Source organism: Danio rerio, chromosome 6 (assembly GCF_049306965.1).
Source record: "Danio rerio strain Tuebingen ecotype United States chromosome 6, GRCz12tu, whole genome shotgun sequence".
Taxonomy (NCBI): Eukaryota; Metazoa; Chordata; class Actinopteri; order Cypriniformes; family Danionidae; genus Danio; species Danio rerio.
In genome coordinates, this window is record NC_133181.1 from 31,687,278 (window position 1) to 31,705,888 (window position 18,611).

The 18,611-nt window shown below is 33.9% G+C and overlaps 1 protein-coding gene across 1 annotated transcript; it reads right to left on the bottom strand.

Moving 5' to 3' along the window:
- Positions 1–313: 313 nt before the first annotated feature.
- On the bottom strand, positions 314–12,539 carry dpt (dermatopontin). The gene is given in 4 exon segments (NM_001030085.3): positions 314–789; positions 901–1,008; positions 1,155–1,280; positions 12,144–12,539. Coding segments are annotated over 4 exon segments (591 nt in total). The 5' UTR covers positions 12,434–12,539; the 3' UTR covers positions 314–722.
- Between the last annotated feature and the right edge of the window lie 6,072 nt (positions 12,540–18,611).

Below are 18,611 nucleotides of genomic sequence, written 5' to 3' on the forward strand. Positions count from 1 at the left end.
GCTGGACCAGTTGGCATTTCTGTGTGGAGTTTGTATGCTCTCCCTGTGTTTGTGTGGGTTTCCTCAAATGCAAACAACCTAAATTATTAGTAGGTGTTTTCTCAAACAAACTCTCAAATTCAATGTTCAGGTAAAAATCAGTATGCAGTATTTATAAAAGCAACAGTTGAACCCATACACAGAGATCAGATATCTGGCCACATCTGCTGCAGAAATAAGTCACTTGTTCAAGCAAACTAGAAAACAGATGGGAAAAGGGTGAAGAGGTAAACAGCCACAATGTGTATTGCACAACACACACACACACACAAAATGGGACAAGCTTCTGCTTTATTAGTTTTATTCTATTTTCCAGAGATATCAGTATTTTAATAATGTTTTGAGCAACAGATTTTAGTGTTCGTAGTGCTGTAATGTAAACTGTTACACTATCTGTTTAAGTAATACTCGATTTATTTAACTTTATGCCGTTTTTATTACATGGCTGAATTACACAACTGTATGTAAAAGCTATTTATAAAAGACAACAATATAAAAAAGCTCATTTCTTTTTTTTTCTATTTTAAAATGATTACATTTATTTGTTAAAAAATGAAAATAAGTAAACTTGCAGCAAAATCAAGGACATGGCAATCAATGCAAGATTATACAGAACTTGTAAACTTTAAAGCTAATGCTAAATTGGAGTATGACATGTTTTCTGTTAGTGCTAGTGAATGCAGTCAGTAGTTTTGAAACTGACAATCAAAGTCTGTCATTCGGCACAGGATGTACTTCCACTGCCGATCCCTGCAATACATGAAAAAGTCAATAGACAACAATTTAGCAAGCAGTAACAACCCTAAAAATGCTTTAGGTGCAAAACATTCCAATAAAAAAGACAACAGTGTTCATACAGACCTCAGTACACCACTGAAAGTAGTTTGAGCCCCTCTAATGAAGTAGCCGTAACTGGGAACCACCATCTCACCCTCTTCTCTGTAGTACTCTGGAACATCATACGTCTTCCTGTGCATAAACCATCAATATGCAATTACGGGAAGGTTTTAAATTACATGGAAAAAAATCCTATTGTCTCGTTTTAATCTAATCTCTATTATGTCCATTATGGCGAATGACTCAGTGTGTTGTTTGTTAACTCTATGAGAACTCACCAGCAGGAATAGGGGCACCTTTGAGCATATCGACAGCAATAGAACTGCCATTCTCGATCCAGAACCGCTTCAAAATACTTACTCTGCACTCCTGCTACCAGTCCATTACTAGTACAAACTGAAGACCTGTAATGTAGAGAATACAGAAAGGGCTCTTATACTGACCGAAGAGGCTGAACAACAAGTGTATGTTATTTGCTAAGCATAGTTTACCATGAAATTAAAATGTACTCAACATTTACAACATTTATCCTTAAGTGAATCCAAACTTTTATGATTGTTTGTCTTTTATTGGATACAAAGGTATTTTGAAGAAAGCTGGTTAACATTTCTCAAATTTATTTATATATATATATATATATATATATATATATATATATATATATATATATATATATATATATATATATATATATATATATATATATATATATATATATATATATATATATATATATATATATATGTTTAAAAGAGTTTCAAACATTTAGATGATGACAGATTTATTCCTGTAAATGAATATGAATCTTTCAAAAGAAAGCTTTGGAGTTTTGGGGTTTTCTGAGGGCTCAAAGAGACTGTCTGTCCCACATGTGGCATGTGGTGGTGTGAGGTTGTCTTGTGTGAATCTTTCTGTTTATGCTGAAGGACTAACTAAAATACCAAAAGCAACGTGTGTCTGACAAACATGCATAAATAAAGTAATAGTTCTGTCCCTTTCCAAACTTCAATTTGCTATTAGAGGTCTTTGAAGGAAGTATTTTCATGACGGTGAGTGATGCATTATAAGCTGATGCATTGTTCAATAAGCAGTTTGAGTAAATTATTCATTAAGTCAATTGACTTTCCCTCAGCTTAGTCCCTGCTAAGGGATCGCCACAGGGGAATGAACTTCCATTTACTCTGTCACATGTTTTACCAGTGGATGACCTTCATTGTGCAACCAAGCTAACTGTGCACTCTAATTGTGCTGGGAAACACCCATTAACATTCTCATAATCTTATTCACATTCATAAACTACGGCTAAATTAAGCCCTGTCCACATGTACATGAGTAATTTCAAAACTGCAGTTTTTGCTACGTGTTTGTTTGTTTGTTCACACAAAAACCCAGATGACTGAAATCGAATGTTTTTAAAAAACTCTAGCCAGGGTTAATATTTTCAGAAACTATGGGTACAGTGTGGTTGAATGGCCACTACAACATGAGTTTTTTTTTTTCTTATGACATCTGCGTGTGTGCTGTTTTCTACTTTCTGATTTGCCTACACGACTGGTTTCACACCAAACATGGAACACAGACTTGAGGCAAATTGTGCATGTTTATGGCACGTATTGTGTATTTCATGTCGTTCACACCACAGGATGGTCATCTGGCTTTGTTTTAATTTTGCATTGTATTCATTGTACTTTTGCAAATATGTAATTCCATGTTTGGTGTCAGCATAAAAATACGGTGTGTGTATGATCTTAGTTTTATTCAATTTACATTTAGCACATCACAGGGATGTTTCATTTTTTCCAGAAAGAGTCAATAGTATCTGGATGCAGCCTTTATGATGCAAGCTGAGATTGCATCTCCCAGAGATGTAATGTCAGACACAGTGCACTCAATATAGCTAGTGACATCACTGTGATGGGTAGGGTTAGGGGTGTGGTTGGGTGAGCCCATTCAAAAGCATTGCATGCAGCTCAGATTGCATCTGCACTGAGTCTGCAGCCAGACCTCTCTCGAATGAGTAATCTTTTTTGAACAAATCGATTAAGTTATGGATTCAGTTCAATTTTTTCTTTGACAATTAATCATTATTGTCAAATTTGCACTGTCCTATGCCTCATTTAATAAATACAACTCGCTATTTTGTACCTGAATGTATAAGTAAAATGGTCCAGTGACTCACTCATATACTGTAGGTACTAGGTTCATTCTGAATAAATAATCCTTATTCAAATGAATGAGTGAATGTTTCACTGACTCTATCATAAAGACAATTCACTTGGTCCGTAGCTGAATAAAATAGGCAATATTGCACAAATTGTTGATGATTGTAGACTCATAAAGATGAGTCATTACTCTTAACTTGCTTTTTGTCCAATTAAATGTAGGGCTGTTACACAAACTAGAACTGAAACTAACTGTTATGCCTTTTCATTTAAAAGGGATAGTTCACCAAAAAATATTCATCATTTACTCACCCTTAAGTGGTAGAAACATTTAATAATTTCTTTATTTTGTTGAATGGAAAAGACAATCATTTAAAGAAAGCTGAGAACCGGTAAACGCTGCTGTCATCTAAAGTAGGAAAAAGAAATACTATGAAAGTCAGTGATGACCAGTTTCCAGCATTCTTCAAGATATCTTTTTTTGCGTAGAAACTCAAACAGGTTTGGAGCAAGTGAAGGGAGACTAAATGATGATAGAATTTTCAGTTTTGGGAAAGTTATCCCTTTAACCAAAACAGTTTTTTTGGCAAAATAAACACTTGCAAATAAACTTGTATAAACACAATAAACTTCTGAATATCATATTGTGGCTTGTTAGAGTACCAAGATGTTTACCTGTTATGGCTAGTGTGTTAAATGAGTTTTTCCATGTAATGCAAGCAATTCTAAATTGATTTAAAGAGTCAGTATTTAGAAGTTGTTTGTGTTGTTTGCAAATGTCACCCCCGAGGGTTTTAAGGTTTTCTGTAAATACAGGTTTATTTAGGGTTGCTGCTTGTTTATGGCCCATACAAACTGTTGTCATCACAACAGGGAGCTCTGCACTACTCCCAAGTCACCCGCAGTGCCAGACCTTTGTCATAGCAACGTTAAAGTTATGGGCAACCATTCTACCAATAAGAAACAGGCCAGGGCCTTCTCTCAGAGGAATGCCAGCTATGCTGTAGTGCAAAATCAGATAGGCTGCTCTTATTAGAGTGGAAGAGAAAGCAATACACTAAAAAAATATGCATCTCAGTGAATTATTTTATTATTATTGTGTTATTATTAAACATTTATTACATTTATGAATGTTTTTAGCATATTGATTCTTTCATAAGAGCAGTTTATTTGATTTGCCCTACAGAAATTATTCAAAGTAATACGCTTTTATTTTGCAAGTAAACTTTAAATTGATCAAAGCGTGATGATAAAGACATTTATAAAGTCACAAAACATTTCTATTTCAGTTAAATTATGTTCAACACTTTCTGTTCATCAAAGAAAGTAAAACCAATCTCAGTATTCAACAGATAAAATACTAAAGTCATTGTATATACATTTATTTCAAAGCTTTTGAATGGTAGTTTATAATGCCACAAAAGCTTTTTATTTCAGTTAAATTAGTCAAATAAATTCTGAACAGCATATTGAGAAATATACAGTAGTTATAAATACATTTAGTAACAAATGCAATAAGGCGCAAGACGTGTTTGGCGTGATTTCTTACTATTTTCAGACCAGCGCAACCCTTATTTTCATGTTTTTGCACCACATTGTTTAAACAGCAAATCCATTTGCACCACTTTGTAGGCTCATGGGTGTGAAAAACTGAAATAGATTGACCAAGTAAAAGCTGGTCTAAAGTCCAGCGCCTGTGCTGGTTTAAATGCTTGATACACACAGGATGTACATCAATACACAAATATCTTTACATATAAAAAATAAAGGATTAAAATGTTACAAAATTTATTTTTTACTACATAGATATAAAAACCACTACCTCCATGATTTCATGTCTGGAAATTAGAACAGAATTTTATTCAGATAAACTGAAATAGTTTTGAAACAAATGTTTGTGCTTAACAAATTAAATTAAATATGTAAGCTAATGGATGTCTTCAGTGGTGTGTACAACACTGTTTCCTTATCCATGAAGGTAAAGGAGTAAAGTAAATAGTAAAAGTCAAGTAAAAAGAAAGTAAAGAGGCTGAATAAATGTGGCTCATTCATTATCCTCGCACAGATAGGCTGATTAACTGTTTTCTGGCTAGTGAAGCATTCAGTTTTTCCATTCAGTTCTTCATTTGCAAATTCCATCATGTAAACCGCAAATGTGCCATGTCGTTGACGCAACTGACTCTTAAAGGGAATGTGAGATGAGACTCTGATTGGTTCAATGCATGTTGTTCAAAACACACCCATAACTCACTAATGGAATAAGCACAACCCTGTTAAACCATGTGCTGGGGTGCAAAGCCTATTTTTCGTCTTTTAAATAGCTAAAATGGATTGAGACATGCCCTTAATGTGTTTGCGCTGTGCGCTTTAGACTTTGCACCTAAATAGTTAAAATAGAGTCCTTAGAGTTAAAATAGAGTCAAATAAAATAAATTACCTCTGGATGTTGGTAAGAACCAAATAAACCCATACATGCAATAATAATAATAATAATAATAATAATAATAATAATAATAAGTATCATAATCATCATCATCATCATCATCATCATCTAATTAGTTTATAAATTAAGCTATGTGTAATAAAATTAAATGATACAGGGAAAAGGTATTAAACACATGAAGAAAGAGAGGTGTAAAAAGACAGTGAAAGTCCAGACAGCAGCTGAAATCTCTCAGTAGTTATTCAGCAACCCTCTGCCATTCCTCAATGTAAATGAATATTAACTGCTTCAGTTCAACATCATTACCAGGATGATGAAGATGAAACCAAAGTGAACATTTCAGCAAGACTATCTAAACAGTCTACGAAACTCTCAAAAGGTTTCAAATCAAGAAAATAAGGCTGTAGAATGGCCCAGCCAATCACCTGACTTTAATCCAATGGAAAATACTTAATAAAGATCAAATTTGACAGACAAGGCCCACAAAATTTTCAAGATTTGCACACTGGGTTGAAAAAAAAATTACACCTGAGCAATGGATTATTTCATTCTCCAAATGAGAGTCATCATTAGGCTGCCATCACCAAAAAGACTTTTATATAAAGTTTTTAATTAATTTTCTTCTCATGCTATTTCATTGTTATTAAATAACTATATATTTTTTTTTCAGATTTGTTTTGTTTTGTTTTATGTTTGTATTGTTTTAGTTTTTACCAAAATCTAGTTTAATACCACGTCTGCTCCTTTAGAAATATTATTCCCACAAAAAGAAAAAAGAAAAAACATGATATGTTCAAAACTTACTTTTCTTGCTGTATGTATGTGTGTATTCTATATATGCAGTATGGCTATCTGTTCAGGAAATGTGGAAAAAGTGCATAACTTTGCATAATATGATTTCTTAATTGTAAATTCCCAGCCTGCAGTGAGACTGACAGTTTTTCCCTTTCAAAGTTCCAACAGCAGCAGCAGACACAGGCTGAGGTCTTTGGCACTGGCTTTAAGGAAGTTTCACAAAGTGGGCAGTAGATCAGGGAAAACTATATTGAGTCCAATTAACCCACTGGAAAAATGCTGTGGAGTCAGGCAAGGGAACTTGATGGAACGCTGAGCGGCCCTTGGCGATGTTTCTTATGCCTCTAGAGACTGATCACAGTAACCAGACTTTTCCTGTTCTAACAAGCTGGAAAACTGGTGAAATAAGGTCACTTCTGTCATGAGAGTCAAATCGATTGTAAGTCATCTTAATAGTCTTAATAAACCTAGAGCCAAAGTTCCTGTGATGTATATAATATTTTACCACACATCACATAATCTGAAAGAAATGGAGGAAGGGGAAGAAGATAATATTGTCAAGATATCTGACTTGTTGTATAAAGGAAAAAATCATCAGAGGGCTCTGGGAAATTTTTCAATGTTTCGTCTGGGCAAACATTCACATTCCTGTGGCCAGCTAGAGTCTAGATTGTATTGTCAAACATCAAAGTCTGTTCAAGAAACATATTGTTCCAAAGCTGCTTTACGAAACAAAAATTTTGCTAGAAAAGATTAGTATCCTTGAGTGAGCATTTCAAAAGTAAAAGTGACAAAAGAAGCAGTCAGTATAATGTTTAAGCTATTAGAATCTGTATTGTAAACTATGCACAACATGCTCTTAAATGCTGCCTTCATTAGGAATTTTATGCTATTATATCAAGGCAGCAGTTATTAATTATGTAAAATCCATTCACACTGTGCCCTGGCATTGCAGTGCTGTGAGAGTAGAATGAGCTTGTTATTCCAGGAAAAGTGTAATCCTTAATGTGTTCAAAACAACAAAGCTTATACTGTTCAGTGCAGAGACTGCTCATAAGCCTTTAAATGGAGGATTTCACTGTGTGAATTAGTCCTGGGCTCTCTGTATAAACCTGGCAATAATGAGAGAATGGTGTGTACAATTATTTTAGAACAACAGACCAAATGTACATGTACTATGGTAGACTGTGAAGTAATGCAATTTTTTATATAATTTTATTTTATTGAACATGAACTTGTCATGTCATCTAAAATATCACAAGCTTATTAGAGAAAACTTTCATATTGCTCCCAGTTATTGCTGTTAATCTGGTAATTATCTGACAACTAACTGAGAGCCTCACTTCCATGAAGAGTTCATTCTTTAATTGTTTTCTTTATTGTAAAAACATGATTTCTGAAAATGACTATGAAACTTTAGTTTGAGTAATTTTAATAACTGTGACCCTGAACAACACAATCAAAAGTCTTAAGTTTCAATTTTGTTTTAATTGAGATTGATACATTGAATTTCTGCTAATGTATGGTTATAGAACAATGTCAGGCCTATATAATATTTTAAATGAATTTTATTTTAGAAATAAAATAAAAATGTATCATAAATCAAATTAGGTTATAGCTATGCAAACTTCAAATCAAAAATTGTGCATTGATTTATTTACAAAATATCTTTATGTAAAATAATCCTTCCTTAATCGTAATCTTTACGTCTTTTTCATTTTGACCCATACAATATATTTTTGGCTATTGCTGAAATTTACCCGTGCAACATGAGAATTGTTTGATTTGCAATACAAAACATAAAAGCATGTTATCTGAAAATTACTAATATTTAATTTAATTCATTTTTTTCTAATAAACTCTTCATATTGCAAAGTTCGTTTTTCATAATACATGCAGAAACCAAAACAGTTACTGCTACACAGTACTAAACTACAGTAATGTAAAAATAACAGTAACGTATGGCTATATACACTTACAGGCCACTTTTTTGGGTTCACCTTACTAGTACCGGTTGGGCCCCCTTTTGCCTTCAGAACTGCCTTAATCCTTTGTGGGATAGATTAAACAAGGTACTAGAAATATTCCTCAGAGATTTTGCTCCATATTGACAAGATAGCATCACGCAGCTGCTGCAGATTTGTTGGCTGCACATCCATGATGCCAATCTCCCGTTCCAACACACGGTGGTTATTTAAGTTACTGTTGCCTTTCTATCAGCTGGAACCAGTCTGGCCATTCTTTTCTGATGACTGGCATCAACAAGGCATTTGCACCCACAGAACTGCTGCTCACTGGATTATATCTATTTTTCGGATCATTCTCTATAAACCCTAGAGATGGTTGTGTGTGAAAATCCCAGTAGATCAGCAGTTTCTGGAATACTCAGACCAGCCTGTCTGGCACCAACAACCATGCTACGTTCAAAGTCACTTAAATTCCCTTTCTTCATCATTCTGAAACTCGGATTAAATTGCAGCAGATCGTCCTGACCATGTCTACATGCATTGTGTTGCTGCCATGTGACTGGCTGATAAGAAATTTGTGTTAACGAGCAGTTGTACAGGTGTACCTAATAAAGTGGCCGTGGGTGTATGTAGAAATGTATGGCCATATATAGCAATAACTGATCTCAGAAATATTAGCAATACAGGTGAGATTGCATGTAATCCAACAGAAATAACAACACGTCAGGGATGAGATGCTGTGCTGGGAATGAACTCCGCAAACTTTGCAGCGCTTCAACAAAAACAAATGCCAAAGTACATCCTATAACATTAAAATGTCACATTGTTTTTCTAAATGAGATGTCATGCTACTAAAAGTGCTTCACAGATATACATTCAAACTTGTCTGAGGCACTTTTGTGGCAGATTGTTAACGTTTCATTTTGGCAGTAAACAAGGCTCTTAAACTTAAGTGTTGCCATTATCTTTCCGTTGGCTTGTGGTTTGGGGAGAACAGCTGACCTGAGGCCAGGATTAAATGACATTTAGGAAATCTGGATTGACCCAAACATCTGCTCGTCTCTCTCCAGTCCTATTTAAGAAACATTCATTGTTTCCCATAAGACAAACAAATTATCATGATGTTGTCAAAGCAAGAACTCGCCTCTGAAAGCTAGCATTAACTTTTTTGCTGTAAACATTCACATCTGAGACTAATCATACATGCAAGAGAGCTCTCCACTGTAGTTAGTGTAAACCAAGCACACACACGCACACCAAAAGTTCTCAGGCACGGTGAGCAGAAAAACATTCACAGTCTGTATAGTGTCAAAACTTGTTCCAAATAACTGTCCAAAATTGGTGATATTCCTTATCTAAGTCTCACATTCATTTATGTTTATGTTTAATAGACACTTGAAGCCAGCGTTAGAGTTAAATTGGCCCCAAATTTTGTTTAATTTAATCTGTACTCTCCATTTATCTCCACTTTTTAAAAAATTATATTGGCTGAAACATCGGGGTGTCATTTAAGGCTTTTCTGTTACAGTAAATGTTATTACACATACGTATTTTTTATTATTATTTTCAAATCACTGTCTAATAGAATATTTTTTTAAATAAAGTTGAAATAAGCTTTCTAAAACTCATATTGCTGAAACATCAGGATTTAATTTAATGATCTTTTCAGCTAGAGTGAATGTTATCATACAAACAAAGACAATCTGTACAGCATCTGTTTAATTGTGTAGCAACTGTCCAAAAAATACCAAAGCATTCCAGTCAAAATTTAAATCCCGAGGAGATTAAGCATTTGCCATAGCTGAACCTATTAAAACAGTTTAGCATTTCATTTCAACTACAGCAACATTACATAAGTTTTAGTTGTGATATCTGATGTCTGTTGCTATTTGCCTTTACATAATTTTTTGATAAATACAGCACAACTGTGATCAACTGTGGTGATTTTTAACTGTGCTTTATGAGGACATGGAAGTTGAGATTAATATTCCTCATCTTAATCAGTCTTTCGTTCATTTATTTGTATTGGTGGGGAGATTTGCAAAATCTCAGTGTTTATTCATCTTTGTTAATGCTAGTTAAAGACAGTAAAGCTGTGCATTGTAGTTCATATTAACTCATTAATTAATGTTAAAAACACAACTTTAATTTTAATGATGATTAGCAATAAATGCAATTCATGTATTGTAAATTTGTCATGTTATAAAAACATTAACTTAGATTATTTTTAAGCCCTTATTGTAAAGTGTGACCTGTTTGTTTGTTTGTTTTTTACATCTAAACAATTTTAATTTATGTATAATGACTGGACATTTAAAATGTCAAAGTCAAAATATATGTAAAAACTAAGCATTTTTGCATTACAACAGTTTTTCAAACTGATCAAAATATTCTATTTAAATGCATCTACATTCTATTCGTATCTCAGTATTAAACACATTTTTCAAAAATGATACTAACTGAAACATCAGGGGCATTTTATGGTATTTTCTTCTACAGTGACGTAAAATGGTATTCTATAAACAATGGATTTTTGCAACACAAAAGATAACAATGTAGTGTTTGCATATAGTACTACTTATAACTAAATAGCTTTCCAAAAAAAAAAGAATATATATATATATATATATATATATATATATATATATATATATATATATATATATATATATATATATATATATATATATATATATATATATATATATATATATATGTGTGTGTGTGTGTGTGTGTGTGCGTTATTGTATAATGATTGTTTGTTCTGTAGATCAACAAAAAATATATACAGCTTAAAGGGGCTAATAATTCTGTCCCTAATTTTTTTTTTTTTAAACGCTTTTATTCTGACCCAAATATTACAAATAAGACTTTCTCCACAAGAAAAAATATTATCAGACATACTGTAAAATTTCCTTGCTCTGTTAAACATCATTTGTAAAATATTTAAAAAAGAATAAAAAATTCAAAGGGGGGCAATATATATATATATATATATATATATATATATATATATATATATATATATATATATATATATATATATATATATATATATATATATATATATATATATATACATATATATATATATATATATATATATATATATATATATATATATATATATATATATATACATACATATATATATATATATATATATATATATATATATATATATATATATATATTCATATAGTTTCAGATATAAAAACCTCTAAATGTCATCTGAATTATTTTTAATTTATATTTATATTTTTTTTAAATAAGCATTTGTATCAGGTTCCTGTGTGTAGGTACAGTCATCTTTAAAGTGAAACAACTCAACATAAATAAAGGAGGCTAAGAAAAATATTAATTTTTGATGGAAATTTCAGATGCCACTTAGAGGTTTTTGCATCTGAACTCTTCATACATACATACATACATGCATACATACATACATACATATATATATATATATATATATATATATATATATATATATATATATATATATATATATATATATATATATATATATATATATATATATATATATATAAAAATTATTGAAATATATATATATATATATATATATATATATATATATATATATATATATATATATATATATATATTATATATATATATATATATATATATATATATATATATATATATATATATATATATATATATATATATATATATATATATATATATATATATATATATATATATTTATATATATTTCAATATTTTAGTATTGAACAGACTTGTTCAATAATGTTAAAGTAATGTTGTAAAATATTATCCAATTGGTCCTTTATCTTTTCTTCAAAGAACATTTTCTTACAAATCATGATAGCAAGGACACATTATATTATCAAACATGTCAATATCATACAGACATACCATTCCATGCCAGCTCTGTTGATGTCGTCCCACCAGCATTCACTGGGCTCTCCCCAGCCGTAAGGAGTCCTTTGACACTCGAAGCTCCACAGCCGGTCCGAGCCTTCCTTCTCACTGAAGTAACTCCTGACTGCCACTAACACCTCACCATGGGGACACTGGAAGTTGAAGCCCTGGCGCCAGGCGTTCACCCAGTCCTCACCACTCTCGTGCATGTAGCCCTGTTGAGTGGTGGTCATGGAGAAAAGCATCAGTAGGCACAGAGCCTGCAGTACATGTGTTGAGCTCATCCTGAAGAGAAACTCTGTGGGACCTCTCAACGCTTCCTCCGTCTTAAAGGAGAACTGGGATGTGCTGTCCAGATGTTCTGCGACTCGATCCAGGGGTGATAATTTTCAACACGAGCAGACATTTATGGTCAGAGATTCAACTTTTTTTTGTATTGTTAAGGAGGTTGATTCCAGCCTCCTCCCAGACCATGCCTCAGACACTGAGCAAGATGTCTTAAAGAGAAATCTCACTTTGCTTCAAGGCCAAACTTTTGTGTAAACGGAGTTTATTTTCAATCTGTCATCCATTGTGTTAAACAGTGGGACGGTAACAGAAATGTTTACAGGAAATTGGAGTGGGAAAATTAGTTATCTTCAATGAAATATGCTGTAAAAGTGAAAACTATATTTCCAGCTGATCTGAAACTGTATTTGTTGGATGACTAAAATCTAAATTATTTGATCATTTGACCATTGGAAAATCACATTTCTATGCACACTGCAATATGACAACATAAAAAGTCTCCATTCACGTTATTCCAGTACTGCAGATTTAAAATTGGTAATCTTTGAATTCATCCAAGGGATTACACTGCACTGGTTTCACACCTTCATGTGATGCTAATTCGCAGGTCAGAGATCAGCATACTTGAACTTTGAAACAGTGAAATGACTCAAGAATTATGAATAGATTTTAATTCACAACTAAAAACACACAGGAGAATACAACAAAAACCACACTAAAAACAATCCTAAGCGAGAGAACTGAACCATGAGGTGTATTTACACCGAGAACGCAACAAGACATGCTATAAATCACAGGTTACAAGAGAAACAAACAAGAATCAGAATCTAGAATTAAACAAAGCTGGGAAACAGGAACTAACCACATGAGAACAGAATGTCAAAATAAAAGCAAACAGAACAAAATCATAGCATCACCTGAGGTGAGTGCTTGTTTCATAGAAAAATGTCTAACCAAGGGGGTGCGAGAGGGTCTTAGGGCTGGACAAGGAACTGTTGAAGTTGACAAAAGATGCCAAAACAGGGCAGAGTGAAAAGAAGCTTTGGGGAAATGGACTGAATTATGAAGCAGAGCCGGGTGAGTTAAAAGGTGATTAAAGTGGGATCTGGACAGGGCCGGAGTGGGACTCCTTTTAAGCCCTGGAGTTTCCAGCATTAGACCGGCCCACTTCAGTTCACGACTGACTTTATTAAAATAAGGTCATTTCCGATTCAGTTTCTAATTACACTATCACGTCTTTTTCAAGAAAACAGCTGCTTTAGAACTTCAAATGTTCAAAAACCTTACAGTTTTATATGTCTTAACAATAAAAATGAAAAAAAAAAGAATTACTCAAGTGAGGATCGAACACGTTACGCAACGTACTGACCACTGGCCCAGAATGGCGCTGTTACGATTGTGTGGCCGGAATAATAGTTACACCATAATTACCCTGCAGGCTGCATTTTGCTCATGGGGCTGCGAGACAATAAATAAGAAGAGCGGAGCAACGGCAATATAATGAATAAAAAGAGTGAGGCTATGGTCAAATAAATAAATAAATGGAAAAAAGTGCGACTGCTGAGAGTGCAAGCAGCTAGAAACACCGGCCCTCAAGGCCAAAAAACGGACCAGCCCACCAGGAACTCTCCCGGTCCTCCCGATTGGCCAATCCAGGCCTGGATCTGGATCTACTGAGCACAGGTCTATCAGGCCATGGTCTGTTCCTGGCTCTGGGATGGGCTGGAAAGTACAAGCTCTGGGATGGGCCTGGTGATAGGATCTAACTTTCGGACAGACATGCTGGAGCAGAGAAATGAAGATTGTTTGTCAATCAAGCAACTTTTTACAGTAATTCTAGTTTCACCCTTTAGGAACCACAGTATTGTGTTAGGTACCCCAACAGAAGGGTATCAAAACAGTAGCATATGGTATGATTTACTATTTCAACAATTTCAGAAAATGGAAACGGAAATTTTTTTTTTATAAAAGTGCATACCTCGCTTTCTGAAGTTTATTTATAAACTAATTTTGAGAGGAGCACATGCTTATGATTGATCACAGCTAGTCCCACATTAACTAACTCATGATTTACCAATCAGATGGTTCCTAACTCACTACAAATAACCAGTTTCTTACTTCAGTTATCTTGCCTTGAAGAATTCCCCCTTCCACCCCTACTCCTCCACCTTTTCCTTCAGCACGATGGCTCAGTGGTTAGCACTGTTGCCTCACAGCAAGTATGTCAGTGGTTCAAATCCTTAACAGGCCAGTTGTCGTTTCTGTGCATAGTTGACATGTTCTCCCTGTGCTTGCGTGGGTTTCCCCCAGGTTTTCTGGTTTCCTCCCACAGTCCAAAATCAAGCATCATAAGTGAATCAATCAACCTAAATTAACACTATAGTCGAGCTCTTAAACAGCAGTATATGGACAAAAGACCTACCTGAGCTCAAACTCCCCTCTCGTCCTGCAAACGGAAGGGAGACGCTGGCTTGAGGATCTTATAAGCTCAGGGCTCTCTTCTAGGACAGCATGCCAAACAAGCTTTACAATCATCAGCTACTTGTGAACTCTTGAAATCTGGAAAATCTGAGAAGTTTTTTCACCATAGTAAAAATGTTGTTTTGAAAGACATTTCTGAGATAAAGCTATGTTTTTGCTATCAGAAAGTTATGCTTTTGCTATCCTAAAGTTGTTAAGCAACAGAGGCGTGCATATTCAAAAGCATGAGAAAAATGTGGCAAATCTGACTGTTATGGCCATTCAAGGTGAAAATACCCACAAGTCTTTTGCGCTTTGTAATTTTAATAAAATATCTGTTAGAATAAAATCTACACACATTTAGCAAATGTCAGCCTACAATAGTTACTATATTTAGATATGTTTATTGCTATTGTTAATATTATTTATAGCTTTTAGATTCATTATCTATTATTAATAGATGAATAGGGTTTAATGTAACAAAATTATTAAATTACAAAATAACTGCCTCAGTAGTTAGTGTTTTTTCACTGAAAGATAGTTCTGCAGTATGTTACTGTATTTTAAATGTTGCATTGTGAAAATTACTGTATATTTTACAGTAAAGATATACAATACTCCAAAATACATACATAGAGCAAGAGAAATGCTGCTGTAAATATAGTATTATTGCTGTAATTGATTTACAGTAATTTACTGGCGAACTGCTGACACACATACACGTTTACATCTCACATGACAAAATGTTTGTTCTCTCACATAAGAAGGTTCTCTTTGATGGTAATCCAGTTAACTCAGAATAATGGCACAACGTAATTCCAGCAGGGGTCACTCATATTTCATTAAATTAATAACAGTTTATTTCCCCTAAAATACAAATGGAAGAGTTTTGACAGTATATCGATAATTCATGTTGCAAGTTTTATATGACATTGCATATGTTTAGGCCAATTCACACCACAAAGACAAACACCAATAAACACCAACAAACAAGTTTTGCGTTGTATTTAGCATGTTGTGAAAAAATTACAATTGTTCACACTGCCCCAGCACAACAATTAAACAATTAAATAAAATTATCCTTCTCTGGACTAAAAAGACAATTATGTGAAGCCTATCTGGTCCGTGGTCTGATTAAGTCTGTAAGTTAGAGTTTGTTGCTATTTCTTTGAAAATCATACCACACTATTCAGACATTCCTTAATCTAACAAATTCTAATTAAGCATGTTCACTTGGGTAAAAAACAACAAAAAAAAAAAAAAACTTGGCAACAGACTTACTTGTTGGAGTTTGTGTTGTCTTTATGGTAAATAAAACAAGGCAACTGACCAATCAGCATCAAGATACAGAACTATCCATTTTATAACAACAAATATTCAAAACACTTGAGAATGTGGAAGGCCAGATGTCACCTCTGGTTCACAAGTTACTCAAGGTCATCAGTGTCAGAGGAACACTGTGTGGCATGTTTTGCATACTGTATGTCTGGACTGATTACATAGGAGCTGCTGTAATTTCTCGAGAATGAAAGTTATTTAGCTGCTGGATCAGCACTTATAGAGCAAACCTGTTGTTCCAGTTCATCCATTAACTTAATTTAAACTCCATTAAGAATAACAACAGATCCTTTAGCATGTCAGGCCACATGAGATGCTGTAAGCCTTTGATCCCCTACAACTTTATCTCAGAGATAAGTCTTGGGCCCAATCTTGTAAAACACAAACATTTATCTCTGGAGCACAGATAACAATCGGTGCTCAGGGCTTCTGCAGGGATCTTAAGTGATCATAGTGTTCTGTTTAAACATTAACTTGTCTTATCAATGATTGGATGAAAGCAAACTTTGTACTAGCACAACATCTAGCAGAGCTACAAACCCACAATGCGACAAGTTGGCTTGTTGAACTTTTGAAGACCTAAGCCAAAGTCAAAGTCAATATATATTTACATTGTACAGGAGGCATTTCTTCACATAAACCATTGTGTAAACATTTGATACTGCGCCTAAAACAGAAATGTAACATTCCAGGAGAATGGCACAAGTTATTACTACAAATATTGACAGTATAAATACACTGTTGCAACAACTATGTACAGTAGAAATCAAATCACACATGGTAGTGAAAATCATTGATCCATGCTGACAGAAGTGAAAGTGTGCACGATTTCTGCCATTATTTAGAAGCATACTAGATAAACTTTAGGCTAACATAATCATAATAAAAGCTTTAAAAATCACATTTTGATTTCACACGGACTAACTCACTATTATATTATATTATATTATATTATATTATATTATATTTACTACAGTACTGTTGGAAAATAGGAATCATTTTTTATTATTTTTGTCTCTTTTTCTTTTAATCAAACAATTATTTGTATTGGTCATGTAAGGGTCATATATTAACTGAACTTCTACTGGTATGTGTGAGTGCTGTGCATACTAATTAGCATTTTTGCATAAGTAGATAGATGCGGGTCCAAAAGTAAATTCAGCTCTGCAGAAACTTCCTGTCTGAAGAGAGGTGTTAAAACTGAACATATAACACATAAAGTTGTATGCTTTTTTTGTTGTGCATAGAATTTGTAGAAAAAGAGGAAGTATGTCTAAGGTGCGGCCAATGGAGGACTGAATAATGACTGACAAATGATGTTACACCAAAACTCCACCTGTTAATATCAGTTGTGTATATATGCTGGAGTCAGGAAATGTATGTTAGTTGCGAACCTCTTGAATGTAATTCTTGTATTGCATTGGGGTAACGTAACCCAGAGCTCTGTCATCGAATTATTCATTTGTATCTAATAAATTACTAATATTTTTGGCATTGAAGAAAACACTTTCAAGACCTTTTCTTATTGAACATGCATGGAATTGGCTAGATATTCCAACAGTAAATATGCAAATATTAATCACAAGTATGGCTATTTAACTGTACACAGCGTGTGAGCTTGTTTTTGATTTGTGCATTTACTATATTTAATTTCACATTAAGAAGGTTCCCCTTAATATATTTTTAACATTCAGTTTATTTACAAAAACTGAATCTAGAGAGAAATAAAATATCTATAGAGAATGAGAGTGTTTTGAGTTTCAATGCTAGGACCCCATACCTGGATTTGCTTATGCCTAGTTCAGACTGCGTGATTTTAGCCCCGATTTTGGCTCGCCGACAGGTTTTGAGAAATCGCCGACAAATGCCTGAAATCACAGGCAAATCGCTGCTCGTGCACGTGAGTGACAATCACACAGTATGAACGATCAAAGACGCGATCTGAGAGAATCGCAGATGAGTCGCCGATGAGTTTTGACTGAAAATAACATCAGCCATCGTCTACAGCCAATGAGAGAGCAGCTTACACTTATGTGTGTGTGTATACCTGCTGCAGGCCAGCAGGAGGCTGGGGAAGAAGTTAAAAGCGCTCTTTTTCGGTTTATTTGGACCCACGAAATGGAGGAAAAACTAGTGGAGGTTTGATAGGACTCAGGAGCAACCGTGTCTGTTTGATATTTCATACAGAAAGAAATTAGTTTATTATCAACTTTGAGGAGAAATGACTAATTCCCTTTAAACCCAGGTGAGCAAACATGTACATGTTCTACCCCATTAAAGGCTTCTTTCTCATTATGTAGTTAATAACAAAAGATATACTATGTGTTTTTGGCTGTGAGATGTAGTTTGGAAGAAGTTGTCGGCGATTCTCCCTAT